At 42.1% G+C, this 25,586-nt stretch overlaps 1 protein-coding gene and 1 pseudogene across 3 annotated transcripts in view; both read left to right on the top strand.

The window, feature by feature from the left end:
• The first annotated feature begins 6,537 nt into the window (after nucleotides 1-6,537).
• Nucleotides 6,538-25,586, top strand: part of EIF2AK2 (eukaryotic translation initiation factor 2 alpha kinase 2) — a 36,855-nt gene continuing 17,806 nt past the window's right edge. The window contains exons 1-10 of one of the 3 annotated variants that reach the window (XM_037066559.1): nucleotides 6,538-6,700; nucleotides 13,849-13,983; nucleotides 14,336-14,453; nucleotides 16,597-16,745; nucleotides 17,842-17,968; nucleotides 18,253-18,326; nucleotides 18,710-18,800; nucleotides 20,830-20,864; nucleotides 21,572-21,634; nucleotides 23,158-23,280. In XM_037066559.1, the coding sequence (XP_036922454.1) occupies nucleotides 13,865-13,983; nucleotides 14,336-14,453; nucleotides 16,597-16,745; nucleotides 17,842-17,968; nucleotides 18,253-18,326; nucleotides 18,710-18,800; nucleotides 20,830-20,864; nucleotides 21,572-21,634; nucleotides 23,158-23,280 (899 nt within the window). In that variant the 5' untranslated portion in view covers nucleotides 6,538-6,700; nucleotides 13,849-13,864. Of the gene's footprint in view, nucleotides 6,701-6,793; nucleotides 6,982-13,848; nucleotides 13,984-14,335; nucleotides 14,454-16,596; nucleotides 16,746-17,841; nucleotides 17,969-18,252; nucleotides 18,327-18,709; nucleotides 18,801-20,829; nucleotides 20,865-21,571; nucleotides 21,635-23,157; nucleotides 23,281-25,586 lie in introns of those variants that run through there. The other 2 variants (XM_037066560.1, XM_037066558.1) reach the window with 2 other exon arrangements.
• On the top strand, nucleotides 18,373-18,553 carry LOC119001487 (uncharacterized; annotated as a pseudogene).

Below are 25,586 nucleotides of genomic sequence, written 5' to 3' on the forward strand. Positions count from 1 at the left end.
TTAAAAAAAGAAATATTAGATAAAGTGGGTATAGGCAAAAGGAACATGATACAAGATGGAAATTTTTTTTTAAATTTATTTATTTATCTTTAGAGGGAAAGGAGAGAGGGAGAGAAACATCAATGTATGGTTGCCTTTCATGCGTCCCCTGCTGGGAGTTGGCCTGCAGGGAACCGGCCTGCAACCCGGGTATGTGCCCTGACTGGGAATCGAACCGCGATCCTCTGGTTTGCAGGCCCGCGCTCAATCCACTGAGCTACACCAGCCAGGACAAGATGGAAATTTTAATCTACACAAAGGAATAAAGAGTATCAGAAATGGTGAATATGTGGGTATATATATATATGAACTATTTTAAAATCTCTTTCCAAGATCATTACCTATTCAAAGTGAAAATAATAACAATGCCCTTTGTGGCTTATAATGTATGTAGAGGTAAATGTATGACAAAATAGCACAAAGGATGGGAGAGGAGGAATAAAAGTTACTCTTTTACATTTTGGAAAGAAAATTGGTAAAGTCATATGTCTATATACTTTATGGTCAGCAATTACACAACTAAGCAAAAACCCTAGAAAAAATTTCTCACATTTGCATAAGAGTACATGAAGGGAAATGTTTATTGCAATGTTATTTGTAAATAGGGAGAAATTTACAAACTAAACTGAAAGAACTAAAGAAATAAATTTACAAATGAAAGAGGAGACATTAGAATTGATAACAAAGAAATGCTAAGCATCATAAGAAACTACTACGAATAGTTATACAACAAATTAAATCACTTAGGAACAATGAAAAAAATTCTTAGAAATATACAACCTATCAAGACTGAATAATGAAGAAATAGGAAATCGGAACAGACCAATTACTAGTAAAAACAAGAGAAAGTCCAGGGTCAGAGAGCTTCATTCATGAATTCTACCAAACACTTAAAAATTAATACTAATCCTTCTCTAAATCTTTCTAAAAATAGAAGAGGAAGGAACTCTTCCAAACTAATTTTTACAAGGCCAGCATTAGTCTGATACTACAGCCAGACAAGGACACTATAAGAAAAAAAATTAAAGGCCAATATCCCTGATGAAAATAGATGCAAAAATCCTCAACAAAACATGAGTAAGCGAAATTCAAAAATACACTGAAAGGATCAAGTGCAGTTCATTTTAAGAATGCAAGGATGGTTCGATAAGTGTGTTACACCACATTAACAACATGAAGGATGAAAGCCATATGAGACCCTGACTGGTGTGGCTCAGTTGGTCGGGCACCATCCTGCAAAGCAAAAGGTTGCCGGTTTGATTCCCAGTCAAGGCACATGCCTAGTTGTGCTTCAGTCCCTGGTCAGGGGCACGTATAAGAGGAATTGTATAAGAAGCATCAATTCAACAGATTGAATCAGTGTTTCTCTCTCACATTAGTGTTTCTCTCCCTTTCCCACTCCCTTCCCTTCTTTCTAAAAAAAACACAAGAAAACAAAACAAAAAAACCATATGATAATCTCAATAGATGCTGAAAAGCATTTGACAAATTTCAATACTCATAATAAATCTCTAAACAAATGGGTATAGAAGGAATGTACTTCAACATAATAAAAGTGTCATATGATAAGCTCACAGATAACATCATACTTAACAAAAACTGAGAGAGGTTCCCTTAACATCACGAAAAAGACAAGGATGCCAACTCTTTATGCTTTTATTCAATATAGTACTGGAAGTCCTAGCCAGAGCAATTAGAAAAGAAAAAAGAGATCAAGGTTGTCCAAATCAGAAAAGAAGTGTCCAGATGACATGATATTATATATGGAAAACCCTAAAGACTCCACCAAAAAAAAACTTACTAGAAATAATAGAGGGATTCATTAAAGTTACAGGATACAAAATTAATATAAAAAATCAGTTGCATCTATATACACGAATAAAAAATTATAGGAAAGAAATTAAGAAAACAATCCCATTTGCAATAACATCATAAATAATAAAATAGGGATAATTTAACAAAGGAGGGTTGAATCTCTTCACTAAAAGCTGAAGACATTGATGGAAGAAATGAAGATGGCCCAAACACATGGAAAGATGTCCTGTGTTCATGGATTGAAAGAATTAATATTGTTCAAATAGCTGCAGTACACAAAGCACTCTCCAGATTCAATGCTATCCTTATCCAAATTCCAATGGTATTTTTCATAGAAACAGAAAAAAACAATCCTTAACTTCATATGGAACAATAAAAGATGCCAAATAGCCAGTGATTTTGAGAAAGAAGAACAAAGCTGGAGGTTTCACACTTCCTGTCTATACGCTCTATTACTCAGCCATCTCCCAATGTAGGAAGTTACATTTGCTAGTTACAAAGTTAAAAATACTTGATACATGCAAGAGTCTTTTATCTGTATGTGAGTAGTTGTACTGTTATACCTTTGATCTAAAGTCATTGTGAGTGTCAAAATTGAAAAATAGATCTATGGCACTCACTCTAGGTCAGCAATCAAATGGGAATTCAGAGAGAGTTACCTATTAAATGAGACCATCACTGAAAATTAAAAGTTACCAAAGGTGCTTTTGCTCTGTCTATGTATCTATGTTATCTGCATATCCATTCCACCAAACACAAAGTTGCTTTCTTCCTGCAAACACTCTGTCCTTAGGAAACTAATTTCTGTATTGATACTCAAGGACACGATGTTATTTCTGGCCATGATGTATTTCCAGCACAGTGCTTCACATTGGAGGCACTCAATAAATTTTTATTGAGTAAATTAATGAATGAAGGACTTTTTTCCCCAGAAGTGTGTCTTTAGTATATCAGATCATGCTTCTGATGTAATTATCAGAAAAATCAAACACAAATTGGTTTACAGTAGAAAGAAAAGGAGAGAGGGGGCTCTGATCGGTCTGAGATGGGGCCAACTTCAGGTAAGACTTGATCTGGGGTTCAAATAAGGACATGACTTTTAATCTTCACTTCTCAGCTGTAATCCCTCAGTGTAGGCTCCGTTTCCAGGGAGGCTTCTCCTTGTTCAGGACAGGAGCCACGCACCACGGTGCATATGTCTAACGAAAGGTTTGGTAGGAAATCAACACGTAATTGTTAGAATGAACGGCAGGATGGAAATGAGGAGACCTCTGCAGCAGCTGCTCCCCGAAGTTCAGCACCCTACCTCTGCCACTGCTGCTACCACAGATGCTCAGGTCCTTGGAGAAGTGACAAGGAACCTGTCATCCGGCTCTTGCAAACACTCCTGAGCATGGGATCTTGCTTGTCAGCTTGTCCTGCCAAAAACGATGGCCTTCCCCTCACTTCCATCTTCTAAATCTCATACCATTGCTCACCAGTCATGGGCAGAACTCCAACTATACCCATAACTTCAACTCCATAGAAATTTGGAATATATGTTTTTAACCTTCTATATGTTACAATCCAGGAGATGATGAGACAGAAAGGAATGCTGTATTTTGCTGTGTATAATGCACACCCCATTTTTGGCCCAAACTTCAGGATGAAGTCTTTCATTTTATTTTTTAATTAATTAATTAATTAATTAGTATTTAGATACTTGGTTTTTGTATTGTAAAGAGATTTTAGCATTTATTTTTGAATATATTATAGTAAAAGAAATTTTATATAACAAATAATTACAAAACACAAGAATAGATACAAGGTATTTCAGGTATAATGAAATGTATACTGTGCATCCTTATTTTCCCCTCATAAATTTGGGCAAACTGTGTGTATTATGCATGGCAAGATGTGGTAAATGGAAGCTAACTAAAAATGAACAATATCTAGTCCAGTCCACTCCTTCTACTAATAATCTTTTAAGCAAATAACACTATATTCCCACCTAACTCTTTCAATTCTTCAAAGGAAAACATGCCCATCCTAGCCTTTAAATCTTTATACCCATTGTAACGTGATGTTTTTTCCTTGTGTATTAGTCACAATTCCACTCTAAGACACTCTCATGTAAAGACTGCCTTATAAAATTAACTACCACAAGCAGATCTCGTTATATGGAAAGGGGAATCCCCTTTCCATATAAAAGGAAAGGGGAAAGCAATGAAAAGAAGTTCATTAATACACACAAAAGCAAAGCAAGTAAAAAAAAACATGCATAGCTTCTGTGGTCCTTTATTCTGCAACTGGTCATGAGCCCATGGTTGGTGTTTGTAACTTCCTTACTCATTTGTTCCCTTTGCCCTCAGGTGCCTCTCTAGCTAGTAGGGTGATACAGATCAATGACCTTGAAGGACCTGAAGGCCCCTCACAATCCTGCTTGTGTTGGGCAGCTTTGGACTTCCATTAACATGTATCATTGAAAACGGGATTACTAGAAGGAACCCCAGAGAAGTCCCTGACTCCATTGTGTGGTTGCATCACTATTTCCCCTTGGTAATTCACATCGGTCTCCCTAGCCAGTTCAGTAATCCCCTTACTTTCTTGATGACTTAATGGCATGATGGACCTGCAATATCCAGATACAGTTTCAAGTTCCTGTTCAAGAAATTCTATGTCCTCTAGTGGAGACAGAGCCCAATGTCATACGAGCAGGAAGCACTTGATTTGCAAGTGCACAGTGAGGTCTACCTGTGGGAGACAACACTTTTTTTTTTTAGAACATTTTTTAAATTTATTTATCTTTAGAGGGGAAGGGAAGGAGAGAGGGAAAGAAATATCAATGTATGGTTGCCTCTGCCAAGGACACAATGTATCGTGTGTCCCCTGCCAGGAACTGGCCTGCAACCCAGGCATGTGCCCTGACTGGGAATCGAACTGCGATCCTCTGGTTCGCAGGCCGGTGCTCAATCCACTGAGCTACACCAGCCAGGCCGAGACAACACTTTAACTTCTCCTGTTTCCCAGTCTCTTGTATTATGACCACAGAGAAAAACCAGCAAGTAGGTTGAGAGCATGCACTGCACTTGCAGAGCAGTATACCCAGCTTGCTAAGTGTTGGCTCCTCCCTAGGGTTGTAACTGAGTCTTCACTACTCCAGCCCACTGTCCTATAAGGCCAGCTGTTGGGGTGACGAGGTTCATAATAAAGCCATTGAACTCTATGATAGGCAGTGTACTGCCTCACTTCTTTTTCTGTAAAATGGGTTCATTAATGAGGCATACCATCACGGTGAACAGGTATTTGGAATGTCCAACAATGATGTTGCTGGCAGGAGCATTGCAGGGAGAAAAAGCCAATTCATACCTGAAATAAATGTTTACTCCACAAATACTACCCCCTCCACGATGGAAGGGCTCCATGTAACCAGTCTGTCACAGAGTGACTGGCTGGTCTCCCGTGGAGCATGGTAATCCACACTGAGGGATCAGGGCTGGGTTCTGCTGTGGGCACACTGGGTGCTCAGCAGCCAAATTAGCTTTGATGAGAATTCCATGTTGGTGAACGCACACGTCATGCATTTTTGCTGTCACATCCTCTTCATTCCTTTTGAACAACCACTTGGGGAAGAGACGACTTATTCAAGGAAGTCTTCTTGCCCATCTGCTTCTCAAAATCCTCTAAGAAACGGGTGTCTTTGGTGAACATTCACAAGAGAACCCAGTATGCTCAAACTCTGTCCAGAGCTACAAGGACAATGTTGTGTATAGCCACTGATGCCCTACGACGAGATGGGGGTGGGGTGAAGAAGAGAAGTGGAAAAGGACTCAGAGCCGATGCCCAGTGTGGAATGTACATTTGAGATCCATCTCGGGGCCACTTCTTTCATTTACCCTAGTTAAGATTTGATGGTACAGACTCCTGGTTTTAATTCTAGCTCCCTGCTTACCACCTGTGATGACTGAACTTAGCTCTGTGCCTCAAACCTGTTTTCTCATCTGTTAAATGGGCATAGTAATGGCACGTATGTTGTTGCATTGTTGTGGGGTAAGTTCTCAGTACTCCTCAGTCACGTGCCAATGAGCCAGTATTACTCTGGGAGTGTTTCATAGTCCGTTAGGTGAGTAGGATTTGACTTTTTTTATAAATCGAGGGCTACTGGTAAGGGCTTTGGTAGTGAACTCCACAAAGTCTCGCAGGGGCAGGTGGCTCTTCTAACTGCTGAACTGGCTGGTGCTGGGTCTAGCGGCTGGCAGGTATGCGTTCAGCGAACGGATGGATGGGTGCAAAACGGAAGGAAAATTGCGCCCGCAGGCCTCTCCATCCCCAGCCTTGTAAAGGTGACTTGGCGGCAGTGTGGAGAAGGAAAGGAGTGCTTCGGCTTAGGGGCCAGATCTTGGATTGAATGCTGTCTTTGCCACTTACAAGGCCCAAGACTCAGGGCGAGGTGATTTACTGTTTCTTCTATTGTAAATGGAGCTGATAATATCACCCCGACCCCAAAAGTCTTCGAGCAAGAGGAAATGAGGCTGTCTGTCCCCGAGCCTATTGGGGTGCTCCTGGCACCATGCGCCAGGTGCTCGGAGACCTCCACGAACGCCCCGCCTCTTGCGGATCTTCACCGCGCGGGGCCTTGACCCCTTAGAACACGCCCAGGCGCGAAGGGCGCACGTGGAGCCGGGCCCACCCCCGATGCCTCCCGCGCTCCCTGAGAAGGCGCCAGTTTCCCGCGGCCCAAGAGCGTGTGACGAAGTGTGCGGGAGAGGGCCGGCGGCTGCAGCGGAAGGCGGAGTCCACCGGGAAAACGAAACTGAGAGTGAGCTGCTCAGACCCGGCTGGGCTTCGTGGACGGCAGCAGCGCGAGGTGAGCCGGGAGGACCGCGCGGGAGGCGCAGGGGTCGCGGAGGGCGCGGACGGGGGCGGGGGGCGGCGGCCCGAGCTCAGGAGCGCCCAGGCGCGCGGCCCCAATCCCTAGCCTTGTCCCCAGCCCCGAGGGGGACGCTGGTGAGAGGCCCCAGACCCCTGGCCCCGCCGCACCGGGAGCGCTGACGCAGGTCCGCAGCCGAGGTGCGGAGTCCTTCCCGGATCCGTGCAGCGTGCTAAGAACGGAAAGCCGTTTTCTTCCCGTGAAGAATTTTGATCAGAGCAAGTATCCAACAAGCCCGGGCCGGGGTTGGGGGTTGGGGATCTAGTGGAAAACAGTCCCTATGACTTTACGGAGAGATGGGAAATATAGAGGCTTGAATGACCCATACAGTGGCTCAATGATGCCTAGCTCAAAATCTCTTGCCCAGACAGTTACAATTTCCCAGTTGCACGGCTTTACCGCTGCTCCAACTCCGTCCCCACACTGTCTGCCATATACCTCTTCTCAATACCGCATATGTGCCCACAGGCAGGGCCCCTTGCGCCCTGCACTCTCGCCACCCTGCTGTTCTTGGGACACAGTCACGCACACACGCTTGCCTCCGGGCCTTTGCACTGTTTCTTCTTCCCGGAAAACTTCCCCCAGATGCCTGGTTGGGCCAATCCCTCTCTTTCCCCAACATTTCTTGACCGTCAGTTTGTCAGAACAGCCTCCCTGACCAACCTGCATGTGAAAAGAACCCCACCTCCCTTCGCTGTCGCCCTCACTCTGCTTCAGTTTTCAACATCCTACTCACCTCACCCTGGGACATGGTTTATGGTTTTTGTCCGTGTTCCTACACTAGCAAGTTCACCAGAGCTTCACCAAAACCAACATCTTCACCTTCACCAAAACCCAGTGAGCAGGGTTTTGCTCACTGGTGTAACCCTAGCACCTAGTACATAGGAGGTGCTCGTAAAATAGTTGCTTGATCAATGGTTATTCATAATTTCTGAGTTCCAAAATAGTGAGATTTCCTATTGCCTGTGATTTCTTTCGTACTAAAAATGCCTAGCCAGATAGAAGCTAAAAGGTATGCTCTCTGCTGTCACTTAGAAGCTTAGAATCTTGGGCAGACTGTGCTTTTTCTTCAGTTTGCTTATTTGAACCTGAAGATCCGTAACACTCGACCTGTGGTTCATTTAATGCATCAGACACTACTTGAATGAATGTTGCATGTAACCACTGTGTGGGCCCTGGGAAGCTCACTGTCTGCCCTAGGGGGTGACAGATTGACCGGAGACAGAGGTGCAGCTGAAGGGATTTCTGGGTATGAGTAAGATGGACAAGTAACAGGGCAGAGCCAGAGGAACTTCTGGGTATGGGTAAGACCGGCATATAACAGTTGTTAGTGATTATGGTCGTGATTTCTTTCAGGAAAATAGTAACAGTATTAAAGCAACATTTATTAAAATTAGTTAAAAAGAAACCTGCTGTTTCCCCCCCCCCCCGACTTGTAAGTACTTTTTCAAACATGTCAGTTCAGCACCTTACAAGTGCACACCTGTATTTCACTTAAATTCAGATTGGCTTGTCCTTCTGATGATTAGCAGTTACTCAGAGTTAAAAGTGCTGAGGATTTAAAGCATGAGCTAGGACTTCTGGTTAAGTAATTGATAAGGACTCTTTCATTACTGACGTTCCGGGATCTGCGACTGCCTCTGACTTCACATATGGTCTTCTAATTGTGACTACACCAAATGGCACTTGGGTCCGTGAAAATGATGATATATCTGCTTATTCTGAGCCCTTGGGCCAGGTGTGTTCTGGTGTTCAGAGATTTTGGATTTTAGAAAGGCCGTGCAGCATAAACTCTGTCTGTTGTGTAATACTCTCAGCAGGATTTGGGAGTAGCATGCTATAATAAAGCCTATTTTTGCAGTTGAATGATAAACAGGCAACAAAGTATAATAAAGACTCTTAAGTAGCTCATGTCAGTCTAGGTCTAGACAGGGGGCTACAAATCTAGCAAAACAAAACAAGCCTCAGTGTTCGGTGCTTTCTGGGGTTTGGAGTGGCAGACCAGGAGAACCGTTTATTGAGGACCGCTGGTGCAGAAGACTGGTCCGAGTCTGCTACTTCTCATAGCAACCTGTGAATCAGGTGTTTCCAGGTCGTGAGTCAGAGGTTCAGAGGTTGAGAGAGGTGTCTAGCCCAGGTCTCTGCTTTTAAAGGCTGACTCCCTCTGCTGCAGTAAGCAGTCATGTGAAGGTGTGGCCTCTGTTCAGATGTAGGCACTTCCAGCACCCTGCCTCCAGCCACCCCCATTGCTCACCCAGACCAGTGTGGCAGTCTGTGCTTGGCTTCCCAACTTCTCTTGTCCTGCTTCCCTTTCCATACCCGGCCCCTGCCCCCTCTGTTCTCTACACAGTGTCAGAGTGATCGTGGGAAACAGAGATCACATCACCCCTCTGGTAGAACCCTCCATCCACAGCCCTGACCATGCCCCACAGTGGCTGTGTGCTGCGGCACCTGCTCACCTCTCTCCCTCGTCCTTACACTCACCCCTGGTTCACTGTGCAGCAGTCCCCCTGGCCTTGTTGTTGTCCGTCCAGAGTCTGTCCAGGTTCCTGCCTTAGGGATTACTCTGCCTGAGATACTCCTCCTCCATATCTTGATGAGTGGACTTGCTCATCATTCAGGCTTGACTTGACTATTGTCTCCTGAGAAGGGTCTTTCCTGACTGCTGGGTTTAAAACCACCTCCCTCACATTTCTGCCCCTGCCTACCAACTCACCCTCTATCCCATACCCCCTGGTTCGTTTCATCACAGTACTGCTGGCCATCCAGCCATCGTTATCCACTCCTGTTACTTGTTTCTGCACACGGGCATTTTCTGCCTTCAGTGGGATGCAGGCAGGGACTTGTTCTGTCTTCTTCGTGCCCATATACACAGTGTCAGAACAGTGCTTGACATTTGATTATCACGCATTTACTGAGTGGATGAAAAAAGGGTGCCGGGAACCAGCAGGTGAATAAAAGGGAAACGACGAGGGGGGTTACAGTGAAGTATTTAATTTGAATGAATCACTCTCTCATCCAACTGCACACCGTCTCAGGGGTTCAACAGTTACTGCTTGCCACTGGGTGTTGGTGATAACAAAAATGAGTGAGACATAGAACCTGCTCCCCAAAGAGCTCACTGACTAGTTTAAAAGCATCCAGCGCTGTGGTGGGAGCTGGATGTCAAAGGAGACTCTGTTGTTCCTCACACACGAGTGAGAATCGCCTGGTGGATGGCGGCGATTCAGAGGTTGCATTTCAAGCAGAGATAAAAGCTCGTGACAGGTCTTGCAGGCGAGGGTGGTCTGGAGTTATTTTTGTATTCATTCATTCATGTGTTCATTCATTATCAAGCCCCTCTTACAGGCCTGGACCCTTCCTTGTTGTAGCCTGTGGTCTTTTTTGGAAGACAGTTAAATAAGCAGTTGCAGTAATGGGGACAAGGGTTGTGATAGAATGCCAAGGCAGGACCTCTTCTAGGCCATCTGATAGGACATTTGAGCTGAGAAGGCCAAGACAGCAGCAGGAGTAGAGTGGAGAGCGTTTCAGGAAGGAACCTGTTGGACAGAAGCACTTGGAATCAGGAAACAGCCAGTGTTGGAGGCACACTTTTGAGCATCCTCGTTACACAGGTGGAATTTAAAGCCCCAAGCCTAGAGGTGAGGACCAAGGTAGTGAATGTAAAAACTGAGAGGGGATCTAAGGACTGGGTCCTGGGACAGGACAATCTTTAGAAGAAAGGAAGAACCAGGAAAGGAGACAGAGAAGGACCAGCTTATGAAGAAGGAGGAAACCCAAGAGAGTGTGGTGTCTTTGAAGTCCAAGCTAAGAAAGGGACAGGAGGGAGAAGGGAACGAGCAGCCACGTCAAATGCTGCTTTAAGGTTAAGTGGATAAGGACCGAGAACCAAGTGCTAGTTTTATAGATGGGAGGGCATTGGTATCCTTGACAACAACAGTTTTGGTGGCTGTGGGAACTGCATGGTCGGATTGATGTTTTAAAAGATCGTGATGTGGCTACTATGAAAGAAAATGGAAAACGACAAGTGTTGGTGAAGATGTGGAGAAATTGGAACACCTGTGCATTGCTGGTGGGACTATAATACGGTGTGGCCGCTGGGAAAACAGTTTGGTGATTTCTCAAAATGTGAAACATAGAATTACCATATGATTTAGCAATGTCACTTCTAGGTAGACACCCAAAATATCTGAAAGTGGGGACTTGAACAGATATTTGTTCCCCAATGTTCATAGCAGTATTACTCCCACTAGCCAAAAAGTTGAAATAATACAGGATGAACGGGGCAACAACACATGGTACTATATTACGTATAATGGAGTATTTTTCAGCCTTAGAAGGGAAGAAGAGTCTGACACATGCCACCACATGGATGAACCTTGATGACATTATGCTAAGTGAAATAACCAGACACAGAAAGACAAAAGACTCCAGTCATAGTGAGGTACCCAGAAGAGGTAAATTCATAGAGCCAGGAAGTATTGTTGGTTACCAGGGCATGAGAAGATGGGGAACTGGGAAGTTACAGTTTAATGCGTGCAGACTTTCCGTTTGGGAGGATGAGGGGAGTCCTGGTGATAGACGGCAGGGACGGCTGCACAATATCGGGAATGTGCTTGATACCTGTGAACTGTAGACTCAAAAGTGGTTAAAAGGGTACATTTCATGTTGTGTGTATTTCACCACAATGAAAAGAGCAGTGAAAAGAAAGTCACAGTGGCTGCAGGGTGGGGAAGGAATCTCAGTGGCTGTGCGGAGCTGGTTCTGAGGCTTGCACAGCAACCGGAGTGAGGTGGCGGTGGCCAGAGCCAGAACAGTGGCTCGGGCGTCACGGAGAAGTAGAAGGATTTGTTACCGATGGGAAAGTAGGGAAAGGAAAGGTCAACATTACCTCCCCAGTTCATGGCGGTCAGGCACGAGTGAAGAGGGGAGTCATTTTTTGAGACAGGAGACTGCATACCAGCTTAAAGGAAGATCATAAATGCAGTTTTGGATCCTTTGAGTCTAAAATCCTTTCAGGACATTCAAGTGGAGATGTTGGGCAATGACAGCTGAAATTCAGACAGAGGTTTGGAAGGGACGTACACGTTTTAGAGTTAATGACAAGTAGGTGATCACTGAAGTCATAGACATGAAAGACATCACCTCAAGGAGAAAGTGTAGGGAGTAGGGTCTTTGGAACTCTAGCATTTAGGGCCCGTGAAGATTAAGAAGTGTTAGGAAGAAAGATCGGCCTTGGAAGAAAAATCAAAAGAGCTTTCCAACAAGAAACACAAGGTCACCAAGGCCTGCTTACTCTCGCTACCACTTTACTGTCTCTGGATGTTTCATATGAAGGGAGGAGTACAGTAGGTGACATTTTGTGCCTAGCCTCTTTCATTTTTCACGTTTTCAGGGCTTATCTGTGTTGTAGCATGTTTCTACACTTTATTTGTTTTTATGGCTGAAGAAGATCCCATGTATGCATGTATCATTCCCATGTGTGCATGTATCATTCCCATGTGTGCATGTATCATTCCCATGTGTGCATGTATCATTTTGTTGACGATTCGTCAGTTGATGGGCATCTGGTTAGTTTCCACTTTTTGTCTGTTGTGGATAGTGCTGCTGTGAACATTCCTGTGTAAGTATTTGTTTGAAAACCTGTTTTTCAGTTCCTTGGGTATAGGCCAGAAGTGGAGTTGCTGGGCTGTATGGTAATTCTAAGTTTGACGTTTTGAAGGAATAATCAGGTTCTTTTCTTTTCCATAGAAGTGGCACTGTCTTGCATTCCCAACAGCAACGTAGGAAGGTTCTAGTTTCTCTACATCCTCATCAACACTCTTATTTTCTTTTTTTTTAAAGATTTTATTTATTTATCTTTTAGAGGGGAAGGGAAGGAGAGAAGGAGAGAAACATCAGTGTATGGTTGCCTCTTGTGCATCCCCTGCTGGGAACTGGCCTGCAACCCAGGCCTGTGCCCTGACTGGGAATCGAACCACGATCCTGTGGTGTGTAGGCCCGCGCTCAATCCACTGAGCTACACCAGCCAGGGCAACACTCTTATTTTCTGTGTTACCATTACCGTTGCCGTTCCTGTGGGTATGAGCTGGTCTGTAGTTGCGGTTTCGATGTGCATTTCTCTAATGACGAATGATGTTGAACATCTTTTTACAGGCTTGTTAGCAATGTGTATATTTTCTTTAGAGAATGACTGTTTCATGACTTTGTCTACTTTTCAATTGGGTTGTCATTTTGTTGTTGAGCTATGACTTCTTTATATATTCTGGATGCTTGACCTGTATCATATATATGACTAGAAGTATCCCATTCTATAGATTGTCTTTTTATTTTTGTCAGTGTGTCCTTTGGAACACAAACATTTTTAATTTTTAAGAAGCCTAATTTATCTGCTCTCTTTTGTTGCTTGCATTTTTGTTGTCATGCAAAGACTCGACTGCCAAGTACAACGTTAGGAAGGTTTACCCGTATGTTTTTTCCTAAGGGTTTTGTCATTTTGGCTCTTATATGTAGATTCTATATCCTTTAGATTTTTGTTCATTATTTAAATCATTGCTACTGAATTAGTCCAATGTGGCCCATAAATGGGGGTCATAATGTACCTAACATTCACTTCTGTAAATTTCAGAGGGATGATTTGTGGGATTTCATGGGAGATTCTGTTTCCATTTATGGAGATCCTTCATGATTCCCTACACGTCGCTTTATATATATAATGTCAACCTTTTTCTTCTCAGCGTAAAGAATTCTAATTCTACTTCCGAAGCCTTTTTACCTTCTCAAGCAGGTGGGGAACTTGTACTTGACACTCAGTGGAAGCAAAGAGCAGAGTTAAAGAGACAAGCCCCTTCCTTTTTTTGGCCAGTTGAGTTTTGAAAGTAGAACATTTTGGAGAAATTAGCTTTGACGGTGCAGTCCATGAGAGGGAAAGATTTTTAGAGAGTTTTTTTCTGGATTTATGTGTGGCTGAGATGAGTCATATAAAGGTAATTCTAACCCCATTTTGTGTCTCAAACTGGATTGGGAAAAACCAATGAAATATATTCCGCGAGTGTCACTTCTTTCAAACATTACTTGTATTGTAGATTACAGGGCGAGGACATGGCGGATAATCCTACACAAGGTTTCTTCATGGAAGCACTTAATCAATACAGTCAGAAGAACAATGTAAATATTAACTATCGTGAACTGTCTAGAGAAGGACCTCCACATGACTCAAGGTAAGATGCTATTTAAAAAAAGAATATATACCCATAAAAATACAAGCTAGGGGAATGGTGACTCTAGCAGAATCTTGAAGTCAGCGATTTAGAGCAAAGTTGCGACAGAGTTCTGTGAGGGAGTCCTCTTGATATAGAGTTGTAACTTCAGAGGACTCTGGGCAAAAAAGAGTACCTAAGCTTTCCCATGCTTTAAGATGATGTGCTATTATGCTGTTTGGAGGTAACTGCTTCATCTATATTGAACACAGGTCAGAACTTCGAAGGTGCATAAGGGCCAGTGGGGATTAGAATACTTGTCTGTAGATAATGCATGAGTTTAACACTATTTTGTGATTTTTTTGGTACTCAGGTTTAAATTTAAAGTTGTAATAAATGGGGAAGAATATCCAACAGCTGAAGGTAAATCAAAGAAGGAAGCAAAAGATGCTGCAGCCAAATTAGCTATTGAAAAACTTAAGGTAAAAAAGGTAATTGCCCTTTCCCCAACTCAAAAGGGGCTCACAATACAGTTTCTGTTTTTCTTTTCTTTTTTTTTAGAGTTTATTTATTTATGTTTAGAGAGGGGAAGTGGGGAGAAAGAGAGAAAAACATCAGTGTGTGGTTGCCTCTTGTGCACCCCCTACTGGGGGCCTGGCCTGCAACCCAGGCATGTGCCCTAGACTGGAAATTGAACCAGTGACCCTTTGATTCACAGAACAGTGCTCAATCCACTGAGCCTCACCAACCAGGGTAGTTTATATTTTTCTCTGTGAGAAAATACTGGCATACAGAATAAAGCCATTCACAAGTTCCTTTACATTCACAAGTTCAGTTCAGTCTTTTTCCCTTCTCTCCATTTCTGTGGGACCCCAAATGAGAGGTACACCTAGGAAATAGTGGGAAAAGCTGGATAATACCTGTTCAGAGTGCCAATAGCAGTGACATACCTTAAAACTGGACAGACGTGGAAAGGAAACAATGAGAAATGAACTGCCCAGTGCTGGCAGGAGTCCCTCCACCTAACTGGAGGAATCAGTGGCAAAGGACAAAGACATGAAAAGGATAGTGAGGAGAAGGATGTATATAGAGGGCAGGTAATGGAGAACTAACATATGTGTAATTGGTGTCCCTGGAGATGAGAATAGAGTAACCACTACAGGAAAAGCTATCTGAAGAGATACCAGTAGAACATGTTTCTGAAATAAAGACAGACCTGGGTGAAGTTTAAAACAACACAGAAGATACAGGAAAATACGGAACCACCAAGAGCAACTTCCATTGTTGTGAAAGGACTGAGTTCTAGTGAAGGAACCATCAAGCATCTTGGCAGAAGAAAGAAATGATGTGAAATGTAAAGATGAAGAAAAGTACTATGCTGTCTACAGTAACACAGTAAAAGCCAGGAGACAGGGAGCAGCAGCTGTAAACTGAGACAAGAAATCATTTACATGTGGGACAAAAGATAAAAACATTCTCAGATATTGAAACTTTTGGAAAATTTTAGCTTTTAAGAAGATACTTTCCTGAAAAATCTTATTTGAAGATGTTATCCTTCTAACCATAATTCAGAAAATAAATCAGGCAAAATCACAAGCTTACAAACTGTTAATGAGCTAGGGAACTAAGTCAAGCCCTGGCTGGTGTGGCTCAGTGGATTGAGCACTGGCCTGTGAACCAGTGTCAGAGGTTCAATTCCCAGTCAGGGCACATGCCTGGGTTGCAGGCCAGGTCCCCAGTAAAGGGCGCACAAGAAGCAACTGCATATTGATGTTTCACCCCTCTTTTTTCCCTCCTTTCTCCTCTGTCTAAAAATAAATAAATAAAATCTTTACCAAAAAAAGAAAACAAAGTTAAGAAGTTAGAGAAAGAGCAAAAATTTAACTATTTTATTTTTCCCTCAAAACAGCAGAAGAGAGAAAATGACAAAACTAAGGGCAGAAATTAATGTAAAAGAAAACAAAGGAATAATAAGGATCAATAAAACCCATAGTTAATTGTTTAAACAAGATGAATAACGTTACAAAACTTTAGACCGATTTTGTCAGCTTAAGAGCAAAAGAAAATACAGATAATAATGGAAGGATTGCTGCTGTTATAGTCACCTTTCCCATTAAGGTGTCATCAAGGATATAGTTTAGTTCAATATTTGTCTTGATTTTTAACTTTACAAAGGGTATAGCAAGGTAGAAAGTGTTACAGTATTTTGCTTGGAAAAACAGAAAATTATACTTTTTTAAATGAACCTATAAAAGGAAAATGGATGATTCCTATTGTTAAAATTTATCCTTGCAGGATTTTTCTGGTATAGAAAAGTACTGTAATTTGCCATGTATAATGCATACTTTTTTGCCCAAATTTTTGAGGGAAAAATAAAGATACGCAATACATACAGGTATAATAATCCTGTGTACAATGTACACAAAAACCATGGGTGCGCATTATACACAGGATTGCATTATACATGGCAAAATGCGGTATATACTTATACTTTGATTCAAAGTACTACAGTAGGGAAACACATAAAATCTAAGCTGTCTTTCAAATGGTTCACTTAGTAATTTTTTTTAGAAAAATAAAATACAGAATTAAATCTTCATCGTGATCCATGTTAAACGAGATTTTTTTTTTCAGGAAGTTAGTTCTGTATTATCGTCGACAACAGATACTTCAGATGATTTATCCATAGCGAATTACATAGGCCGAATTAATAGGCTTGTCCAAAAGGCAAAACTACATGTAAGTTATCAACAGCATGAATTGTGCACCAATGGGCCCAAAAGGTGAGATGTAGTTTCCTTCTGTTTTGTTGTATCTAAGCAATAGAATGGGCTTATATATCCATGTTGAACTTTTCAGAAATATTCATCATTTTTGTACATTCTTTCTGCACATTTTATAGGACTTAGAAGCCGTTGGATGCCTTTGTAATTAAAATATTAAAATGCTTCATTGCTGAAGGATTATAACCCATATGTCATAATTGATGCAATCTGGGTGATCTTTTATTTCTGAGGTATATCTGGATGGTTTAATCTGCAGGACAGTTAGGAGAGTGTGAGGTGTCCTGCTTGCAGGGTGGGGAGATCTCTCCAGCCCTGAGGTCCCAGTGGGAGTGGCTGTGTGACGACTGCTGTGCCACACGTGTGTGTAAAAGACTCTCTTCCCACCGTCATCAGATTAGAGAGCTGTCTGTCTAGGTGTTCGTCTTTCAAATTAGGTTAGATGGTGTCACTCTGCAGATGGATGTCACGTATTAGAAGGAATGGTATTCCTCCCTAGACCGTGAGGAGAACAGGATTTGAGGAATGTGATGAGGGGACAGATTAGAGTTTCAGTTACTAAGAATGTCACCACTGAGCTAAGACTTGAAAGTGAGATAAAGAATGGATTAGAACTGAGAAAAACAAAACAAGGAGCATGAGGGAGAGATTATTTCTCAGCTACAACCAACCAATTAAATGAGGGAGAAGAAAAAAATCTGAATGCAAATAATGTGAACAATCACTTGAGAATACTGTCCTCTGAACCTGATGGAGCTATTTACTTTTGACTTTGACTTTGATGGCTCTTAGGCCAGAACTAGGAAGAGAAAAATGTGACGATGTTGCCTTTATGCCAGATCTTTGAATGAAGCAACAGAAAATTAGAAGTCGCCTGGAAAATGCAAGCTGAGATGTCAGCCAGTCCTGGTTACTCTGGCAACTTGGTCAGCCATTTTATCGAAGATTTGAATTATACAAAGACATGAAATGCAAATCGACCTGTTACATTAGTGTGATAATAAGGCCTTTATTGATGTGTGTGTTTTTCTCAAATCGTAAGTTATATTTACTATGTTTTGGCATTTAGGTAAATACTCTCCATTATTTTTCCTAGATTTTCTTGTAAATGCATAATTGGACAGACAGTATACAGTACAGCTGAAGGTGCTACTAAACAGAAGGCAAAACAATTGGCTGCTAAACTTGCCTATGAGAAGATCCTAGAAGAAACTTCCTCAACGGTACGTACTGTCTTTGGATTTATTTTTTGTATTTTAAAATTCCCTCTGAACTTGCTTTGAGGTTTGACTGTTTACATGATGCCAAGACAGCTAATTACATAGCAAAAGGATTTCTCGATTCTAGGTCCCACTAGTGACCTATGTATTAGTCTCATAATTGTTTATGGCTATGAATTTGGTAAATGTGGGGAAATAAATGTGGTAACTGGTACACAGAGACTGAGCCATCATGGAGAAGTCATTTAGTTGCACTTGAACCCTCTCAGGGTTTCTCTTTCTTTCAGAAAGATGATTCGGCTCTCCTTGCCTCTCCCCCAGATAGGCCTAGTGACTACAAAGGCAAGTCCTCAAATACAGGGTAAGCATGTGCGCACAGCTGTGATACTTAAGAAATACAAATCTCTATCACTTCTCAGCCTTTTGGTGAAGATCAAGTGTAGTATCTGTTTAATATCTGATATGTCTTCTATTCAGGGGTCTTATATTAAATGGATTTTTGGAGCTGGGAGACGGAATAGGGGCTTGCTCCATCCACTCCACACATCAACCTGGTCCTGCAGTACTTGCTGGGAACATGAACGAAAACAAAACAAAACAAAGCAGAAAAATACAAATTTCTGCCTGAAAGAGCAAATTTTAATGAAAAGGTTCAATGTCTAAGGAGAAGTTAGAGAATGAAATTATTTATCAACAGAAAATAGACAGAATTCATAAACTAACAGGTACCCCCTTTTCTCCTAGTGGTTCTGAATCACCATCTGAAAATGGCTTTTCAGAAAATGGATCAGAAAGAAGTGATACCAGTGGCAGTTTGATCAGTACTTCTTCTCTGGTATAGTATTCATCTCTGAACTTGCCAGTGAAGCCCTGGCTGGTGTGGCTCAGTGGATTGAGTGCGGGCCTGCAAACCAAAGGGTTGCTGGTTTAATTCCCATCAGGGCACATGCCTGGGTTGCAGGCCACGTCCCCAGTTGTGGGGTATTCAAGAGGCAACCACATGTTGATGTTTCTCTCCCTCTCTTTCTCTTTCCCTTCCCCTCTCTCTGAAAATAAATAAAAATCTTCAAAAAAAATATACTTCCTAGTTAATCTTATTCCCCTTTGTGCTTCCTCATTTAAAAATGACCTTCAGTAATTTTCCTATTTTTATCTCACTATATGATAATATTTAGCAGCACCTCTCTCCTTTCTTTATTAACCCCCATCCCTCTCATGCAGGATTCTCCCTCTCTTCACCCCCATCTTTCTCTCCCTACTAACCTTTGTATTTTCACAAAATGATCCGGCTTATCTTCTACCAACGGCACAGTATTTAAAGGTTTCATTAATATATGTCTGCTTGTTTTAAAACAATCAGAACTAAACTTAAACACTAAACTTAATAATTGGATAATTTTTCTGGTGACAGTGTTGCGAAAGTATTTTATTCATAAAGAACTATAAATCAATAAGAAAAAGGCAACTCAGTAGAAAAGTGTGCAAAATGATCTGTACACACAGCTCAGAGAAGAGAGACCCATATGGGCAAGAAACATATGGAAAGATGCTTTACTTCACAGTAATCAGGAAAATGCAGATTGAAACAACAGATACCGTTTTAAACTCATCATATTGGCAAAACTTGGGTCTGACAGCACTAAGTGTTGACACATCTATGTTTCTGTTATAACTATTGTACGCTGTCCGTGGAAGTATAGACCAGTGCCACCATTTTGGAGAACAATGTGGAAACATGTAGTAAAGTTGAGGGTATCATGCTGTAATGCCAAGGAGTTCTCTTTCTGTGGATGTCTCCTAGGAATACACTTGCATAGGTGCACAGAAAAATAGGTAGAAGGATGTTCTCTACAGCCCTGGCCAGCGTGGCTCAGTTGGTTGGAGCATCGTCCGTGGACTGAAGGGTTGTGGGTTCAATTCCTGGTCAGGCCACATACTTATAGAGTAGGTTCAGTCCCCAGGTGGGACACATGTGAGAAGGCAGCCAATCAGTGTATCTTGGTCATGTTAATGTTTCTCTCTCTCCTCCCCTTTCTCTCTCTCCGAAAGCAGTAAAAAAAAAAAATGTCCTCGGCTAAAGATTTTTTTTTAAAAAAGAAGGCTGTTCTTTGCAACATTGTGTGTAATAGAAGAAATTAGAAAAAATGTTGCTCATTAACAGGACGGCTAAATTACTCTGTAGTGTAGTCATCATGCAGTGCTGAGGCTGGCAGGTGGTAGGAGCACAGGACACCTTGTCTGATGCCCCCCACCCTCTATCCCTGTGTTTAAATTGGTTTAGAAAATCCACAAAATGTACCAGAACACAAACGAATATGAATGAAAAATAGCTATGTGACATTAATTTTTGAGATGTATCTTGAAGACTCCCATTTTTTGCTAAATATTGAAATTATTAACTTGTGCTAAAAGTGACATATCAGCACTGTAGTTTTTAACTGGCGATCAGATCAGAAACCCTTGGGAAGCTATTCTAGACTAGATCTCTGGGCTCCATCTGTGTCTTTATTAGCACTGCGCGCGATGGGGTGCACACCTGCCTGCTGAGCTCTGTGGGCCGGAGGATCGGCAGGGAAGCCGCGTTCTGTACCTGCAGCATCAGTGCTTCTTCAGAACTTAGGTTTGCCTTTGATGTGCTTCCTGCCACAGCTGTCTGGTTACTGTAACGGAAGGAACCATGGATAGAACCAAGCAAACTGGGAAGTGGGGCTTGATAAGAGCACAGCAGTTGAGGACGCTGTTAACCTATGGACAAAGAAATGTGGTTGTAGAACGAGCTAGAAGTACAAAAGGAAGGACAGCAAGAAAAGGCGATAGAATTGACTTACTCCTCTGAAACAGTTTTCCATTTTCTTTTGTTACAGAGTGATCTCAGATATAGTTCAGGGAAGGGGAGAAGGTGAGTATCATTATGCATTGAATGTACTTTGGAATGAAGTTTTCTTTCAGACTTAGTTTGTCAGTCTTATTTATTTATTAAGTCTTTGGTATTTGAAGCAGGGGTGTCCAGCCTGTCGCCTGCGGGCTGCACGTGGTCCAGGGTGGCTTTGAATGCAGCCCAACACAAAATCGTAAATTTACTTAAAACCTTTCTTTTGCTCATCAGTTTTCGTTAGTATTTGTGCATTTAATGAGTGGCCCACGACTACTCTTCTCCTTCCAGGGTGGCCCAGAAATGCCAAAAGATTGGACAACCCCATACACCCTTATTTTAGCAGAGTTTTAAAAGCAGAGAGCATGGTTAAGGATCACAAAAAGCTTGAAATCTACAAACAAAGCATCTAAAATATGTAGAGAAATCTTTGTATGCACACATTACACTGTAGACATGAAGGCCTTTGGGGACATTGCTTGAATAAGTGATTAAGGGCATTCTTTTAGAAGTGGGCTTGGAGAGGCATTTTTAAGAGAAGTAAGTGCATTCTTCTGCAGATAAACAGGTAGGGTAGAAATGATATAATAACTTGGGTAAGAAATCAAAGGATCCCATGTATCAAATGTTGACTCAAAATATAAAGAGCCTAGTGCATGGCCTAAGTCCACTCTAAACAAGTTATATTTGCTTTCAGTTTTATCTGAGTTTGACATTCTTCTCTTAATTTTTAGATCTATAGCAGCCAAGTTTGACTCTCCTTACACAGAAGGAAATAACTATACTATGAATAAAAGGTAAGTGAGAACTGTGAAATGGAATTTGCTCCACTCTGGCTGGGTGGCATGGTTGGTTGGAGCATTTTCCTGTGCACCCAAAGGTTGTGGGTTTAGGTTGTGGGTTTGACCCCCGGTCAGGGAACGCACCAAGATTGTAGGTTTGATCTCAGGTTGGGGCAAGCACCGAAGGTGCTCCGATGTTTGTCTCTCTCTCCCTTCCACTTTTTGCAAAATTAATACACATAAACATATCCTAGGGTGAGGAATAAAAAAAAGAATTTGTTCAAAGATATGTTTAGTTGACAAAAGTTTCATAGGCGACTGTTGTACATCAGGCAGGTTGCATTATATTTCCACCTGAACAGTTACATTGTTTTAGCACAGTCAGGTCCACAGAAGACCACTGTGTCTTAGGGAAGTGATGTAAATTTATGTGATGCTTATGTGTGGCTCTTATGTGGACATTTTTAATATTAAAAGCAAATAATCCTATAAAGCAATGTTTTTTTTAAAGTGCTCCTCCAGAAGTCAGAAAAAAGCTGCTTGAATCTGTTATTCATTTTCCAAATTTCACTTTTAAAAGGAGTTCTTCTTGTAGTAGATCATCTATTTGGGTTTAAATAAAATATCTAGAACAAAAGAGGCCTATTTGCAACAAAGGGACATTGAAAATAAGTTTAAAAAAACAATAAAGAATCATCAGATATCGTACCTCTGCAAGAGCAGAGCCCTGGGGAAGGTGGAGACGGGACAGGTGAGCTGAGTGTTCAGGGAGCAGAGAGAAGGTTGTGTGCTCAGAGTGCAGTAGACATGGCCACTGGGCCAGGGAACGAGCTGGAGAGGGAGGTGGCCGTGGCCAAGGCACAAGGCCCCTGGGAGCCATTTAAGGGCTTTCTTTTGTTGTCATCGTTGTTGGATGCAGAGCTAGGCTGTTGGTGGTTAGGCAGTAGAAAGACATGATCAGACTACATTTTTATCACACCAGTTGCTGTACAGGTCATGGACGGAAGCGCGGAAAAGGAGAGGAAGTGGAGAGTTCGGTTAGCAAGGTCCTATAGGAGCCTGATGGAAGATTGAAATATTATTATTCCTTCTACTCAACAACAATTTGTGAAGATGTCAGAGGCGGGAAAAGTGGGCCGATAGCAGCATGTGTTTTAGAAGTGGGATCGGCAGGGCCTCGTGATGGAAGGTGGGGCCTACAGGCATAGGCAGTCCCGGAACACCTGCTCCTTTCTCTGACAGTGACCTGGTGGCAACTGTATCATGTTTTACACTTTTGATAGGATTCCTTCTCCTGACTGTTGTACAGCCAGTAGTTGACTATGGCTCCCAGGGGCGATCTGTTACATTGGGAGGAGGTGGGGGAGGAACTGTCCTTTGTGATTCATGAGTTTCTGTGAAGTGGGCCTTTCTTATTCAGAAGGGGAGAGTCCTTTTTGTTACACAGTCTTTTCCTCCAGGGGCCCTCAGGGAAAGGGGAAGGGATGAGGGTCTGCTGGCATGGAACCTTAGAATAACGGTGGCATTTATCTTTTAAGGTTTAATGCAGATTTTTCAGAAATAACGCATATTGGCAACGGTGGATATGGCCATGTTTTCAAAGCAAAACACAGAATTGATGGGAAGACTTATGTTATTAAACGTGTTAAATATGATACAAAGTAAGTAGGAAATGTTTCATTTTATTTTTGAGAGAGAAGCTATGTTGAATTGCTTTATTCATTCTTATGTATCTTTCTTCTTCATTAGTATATTGTTTACTTTTTTTCTAGTCCTCCTTAAAAATGTTATTCTACCATCAGAAACTTGGCTTACTCTGAAATGATCTTACTTAGCTGTGGTTATTTTAATTTTTAAAATGGGTATAGCATTGTTCATTCTTTTAAGGCTGTCTTGGTGAAAATTGAGTTTATAGAATTATTAAGCTCAAGGTGACCTTTGAGATTTTCTATTTTACAAATAAGGAGATTGAGCTCCAAATATGCAAACTGAGTTTTGAAAGGTAAAAATGGCTGGTGATTGTTCTGGTTGTCTATTATTGCGTAATAACCCTCCCCAAATATAATAACTTAAAAAACAATAACTTATTGTTATCTCTCACAGTCCTGTGTACGGATTGTGTTCATCTAGGCCCTTCTCCCTGGGGTCTGTCATGCATTTGCAGTAAGGAGTTTTCTAAAGGCTGCCTGGGCTGGATATCCTGGATGGCTATGTCATGTGGCTAGCAGTTGCTGCTGGCTGTGGGCTGGAAGTTCAGCTGGGACTGTTAACCAGAGTGTCTCCACATGGCTTCTTTAAGCTGCCTGGGATTCTCACAGCCTAGTGGCTGGTTTCCAAGAAAAAATTTCCCCAAAGCCAGTCATCCCAAGAGGGAGCAGGGAAGGCTACTTTTGATCTAGTCTTGGAGGTTCCACCTTGTATTGGTTCAACAAAGTAACTAAGGCCAGCCCTGGCTGGTGTGACTCAGTGGATTGAGCACTGGCCTGCGAACTAAAGGGTCAGCAGTTTGATTCCCAGTCAGGGCACATGGCTGGGTTGCAGGCCCAGGCCCTGGTGGAGGGCGCGCAAGAGGCAACCACACAATGATGTTTCTTTTCCTATCTTTCTCCTTCCCTTCCCCTCTCTCTGAAAATAAATAATAAAAAGATCTTTTAAGAAAATCACTAAGACCAGTTCACATTCAAGGGAGGGGCAAATAGACTGTACCTTTTAATCTGAGGAGTGGGTGCATTGTATTTGTACAGGGCAGTATCTACCATGGGTACAAGGTGAGGATTTAGAACTCATCCTCTGGAATGCCAGTCCACTGTGTTCCCACCATACCCTACTGCTTCCCATGTTTCTTTTTTTTAAAATATATTTTATTAATTATACCATTACAGTTGTTCTATTCCCCCCCTTCAATCCCCTCCACCTGCACCCTCCCTCCCTCCCCCACCATTCTCCCTGCCTTAGTTTATAACCACGTGTCTCAAGTTCTTTGGATTCTATATTTCCCCCACTATTCTCGCCCTCCCCCCTATCTATTTTCTACCTACCATCTATGCTATTTTCTGTGCCTTCTCCCCTCTTCTCCTCCTCCCACCCCCCTGTTTCTAACCCTCCATGTGTTCTTCATTTCTATGGTTCCACTCCTTATCTAGCTGTCCTCTTAGTTTGCTTTTGTTTTAGGTGTGGTTGTTAATAACTGTGTGTTTGCTGTCCTTTCACTGTTCATATTTTTCATCTTCTTTTTCTTATATAAGTCCCTTTAGCATTTCATATAATAAGGGCTTGGTGATGATGAACTCCTTGAACTTGACCTTATCTGAGAAGCACTTTATCTGTCCTTCCATTCTAAATGAAAGTTTTGCTGGATAAAGCAATCTTGGCTGTAGGTCTTTGGATTTCATGACTTGGAATACTTCTTTCCAGCCCCTTCTTGCCTGTAAGGTCTCTTTTGAGAAATCCGCTGACAGTCTGATGGGTACTCCTTTGTAGGTGACTGTCCCCTTATCCCTTGCTGCTTCTAGGATTCTCTCCTTCATTTTAGTCTTGGCTAATGTAATTATGATGTGCCTTGGTGTGTTCCTTCTTGGGTCCAACTTCTTTGGCACTCTCTGAGCTTCCTGGATTTCCTGGAAGTCTATTTCCTTTGCCAGACTGGGGAAGTTCTCCTTTATTATTTGTTCAAATACGTTTTCCACTCGTGGCTGTTTCTTTCCCCCTTCTGGTACCCCTATAATCCGGATGTTGGAACGTTTAAAGATGTCCTGGAGGTTCCTAAGCCTCTCCTCATTTTTTTGAATTCTCATTTCTTCATTCCTTTCTGGTGGGATGTTTTGTTCTTCCTTCTGGTCCATTCCATTGATTTGAGTCCCAGTTTCCTTTCCATCACTATTGGTTTCCTGTGCATCTCCCTTCATTTCAATTAGTTTAGCCTTCATATGTTCCTCTAATTTGTGACTTTGTTCCTCTAATTTGTGAC

The sequence above is a fragment of the Sturnira hondurensis genome, unplaced genomic scaffold (genome assembly GCF_014824575.4).
Source record: "Sturnira hondurensis isolate 20B ecotype Veracruz unplaced genomic scaffold, ASM1482457v3 Scaffold0016663, whole genome shotgun sequence".
Classification (NCBI taxonomy): domain Eukaryota; kingdom Metazoa; phylum Chordata; class Mammalia; order Chiroptera; family Phyllostomidae; genus Sturnira; species Sturnira hondurensis.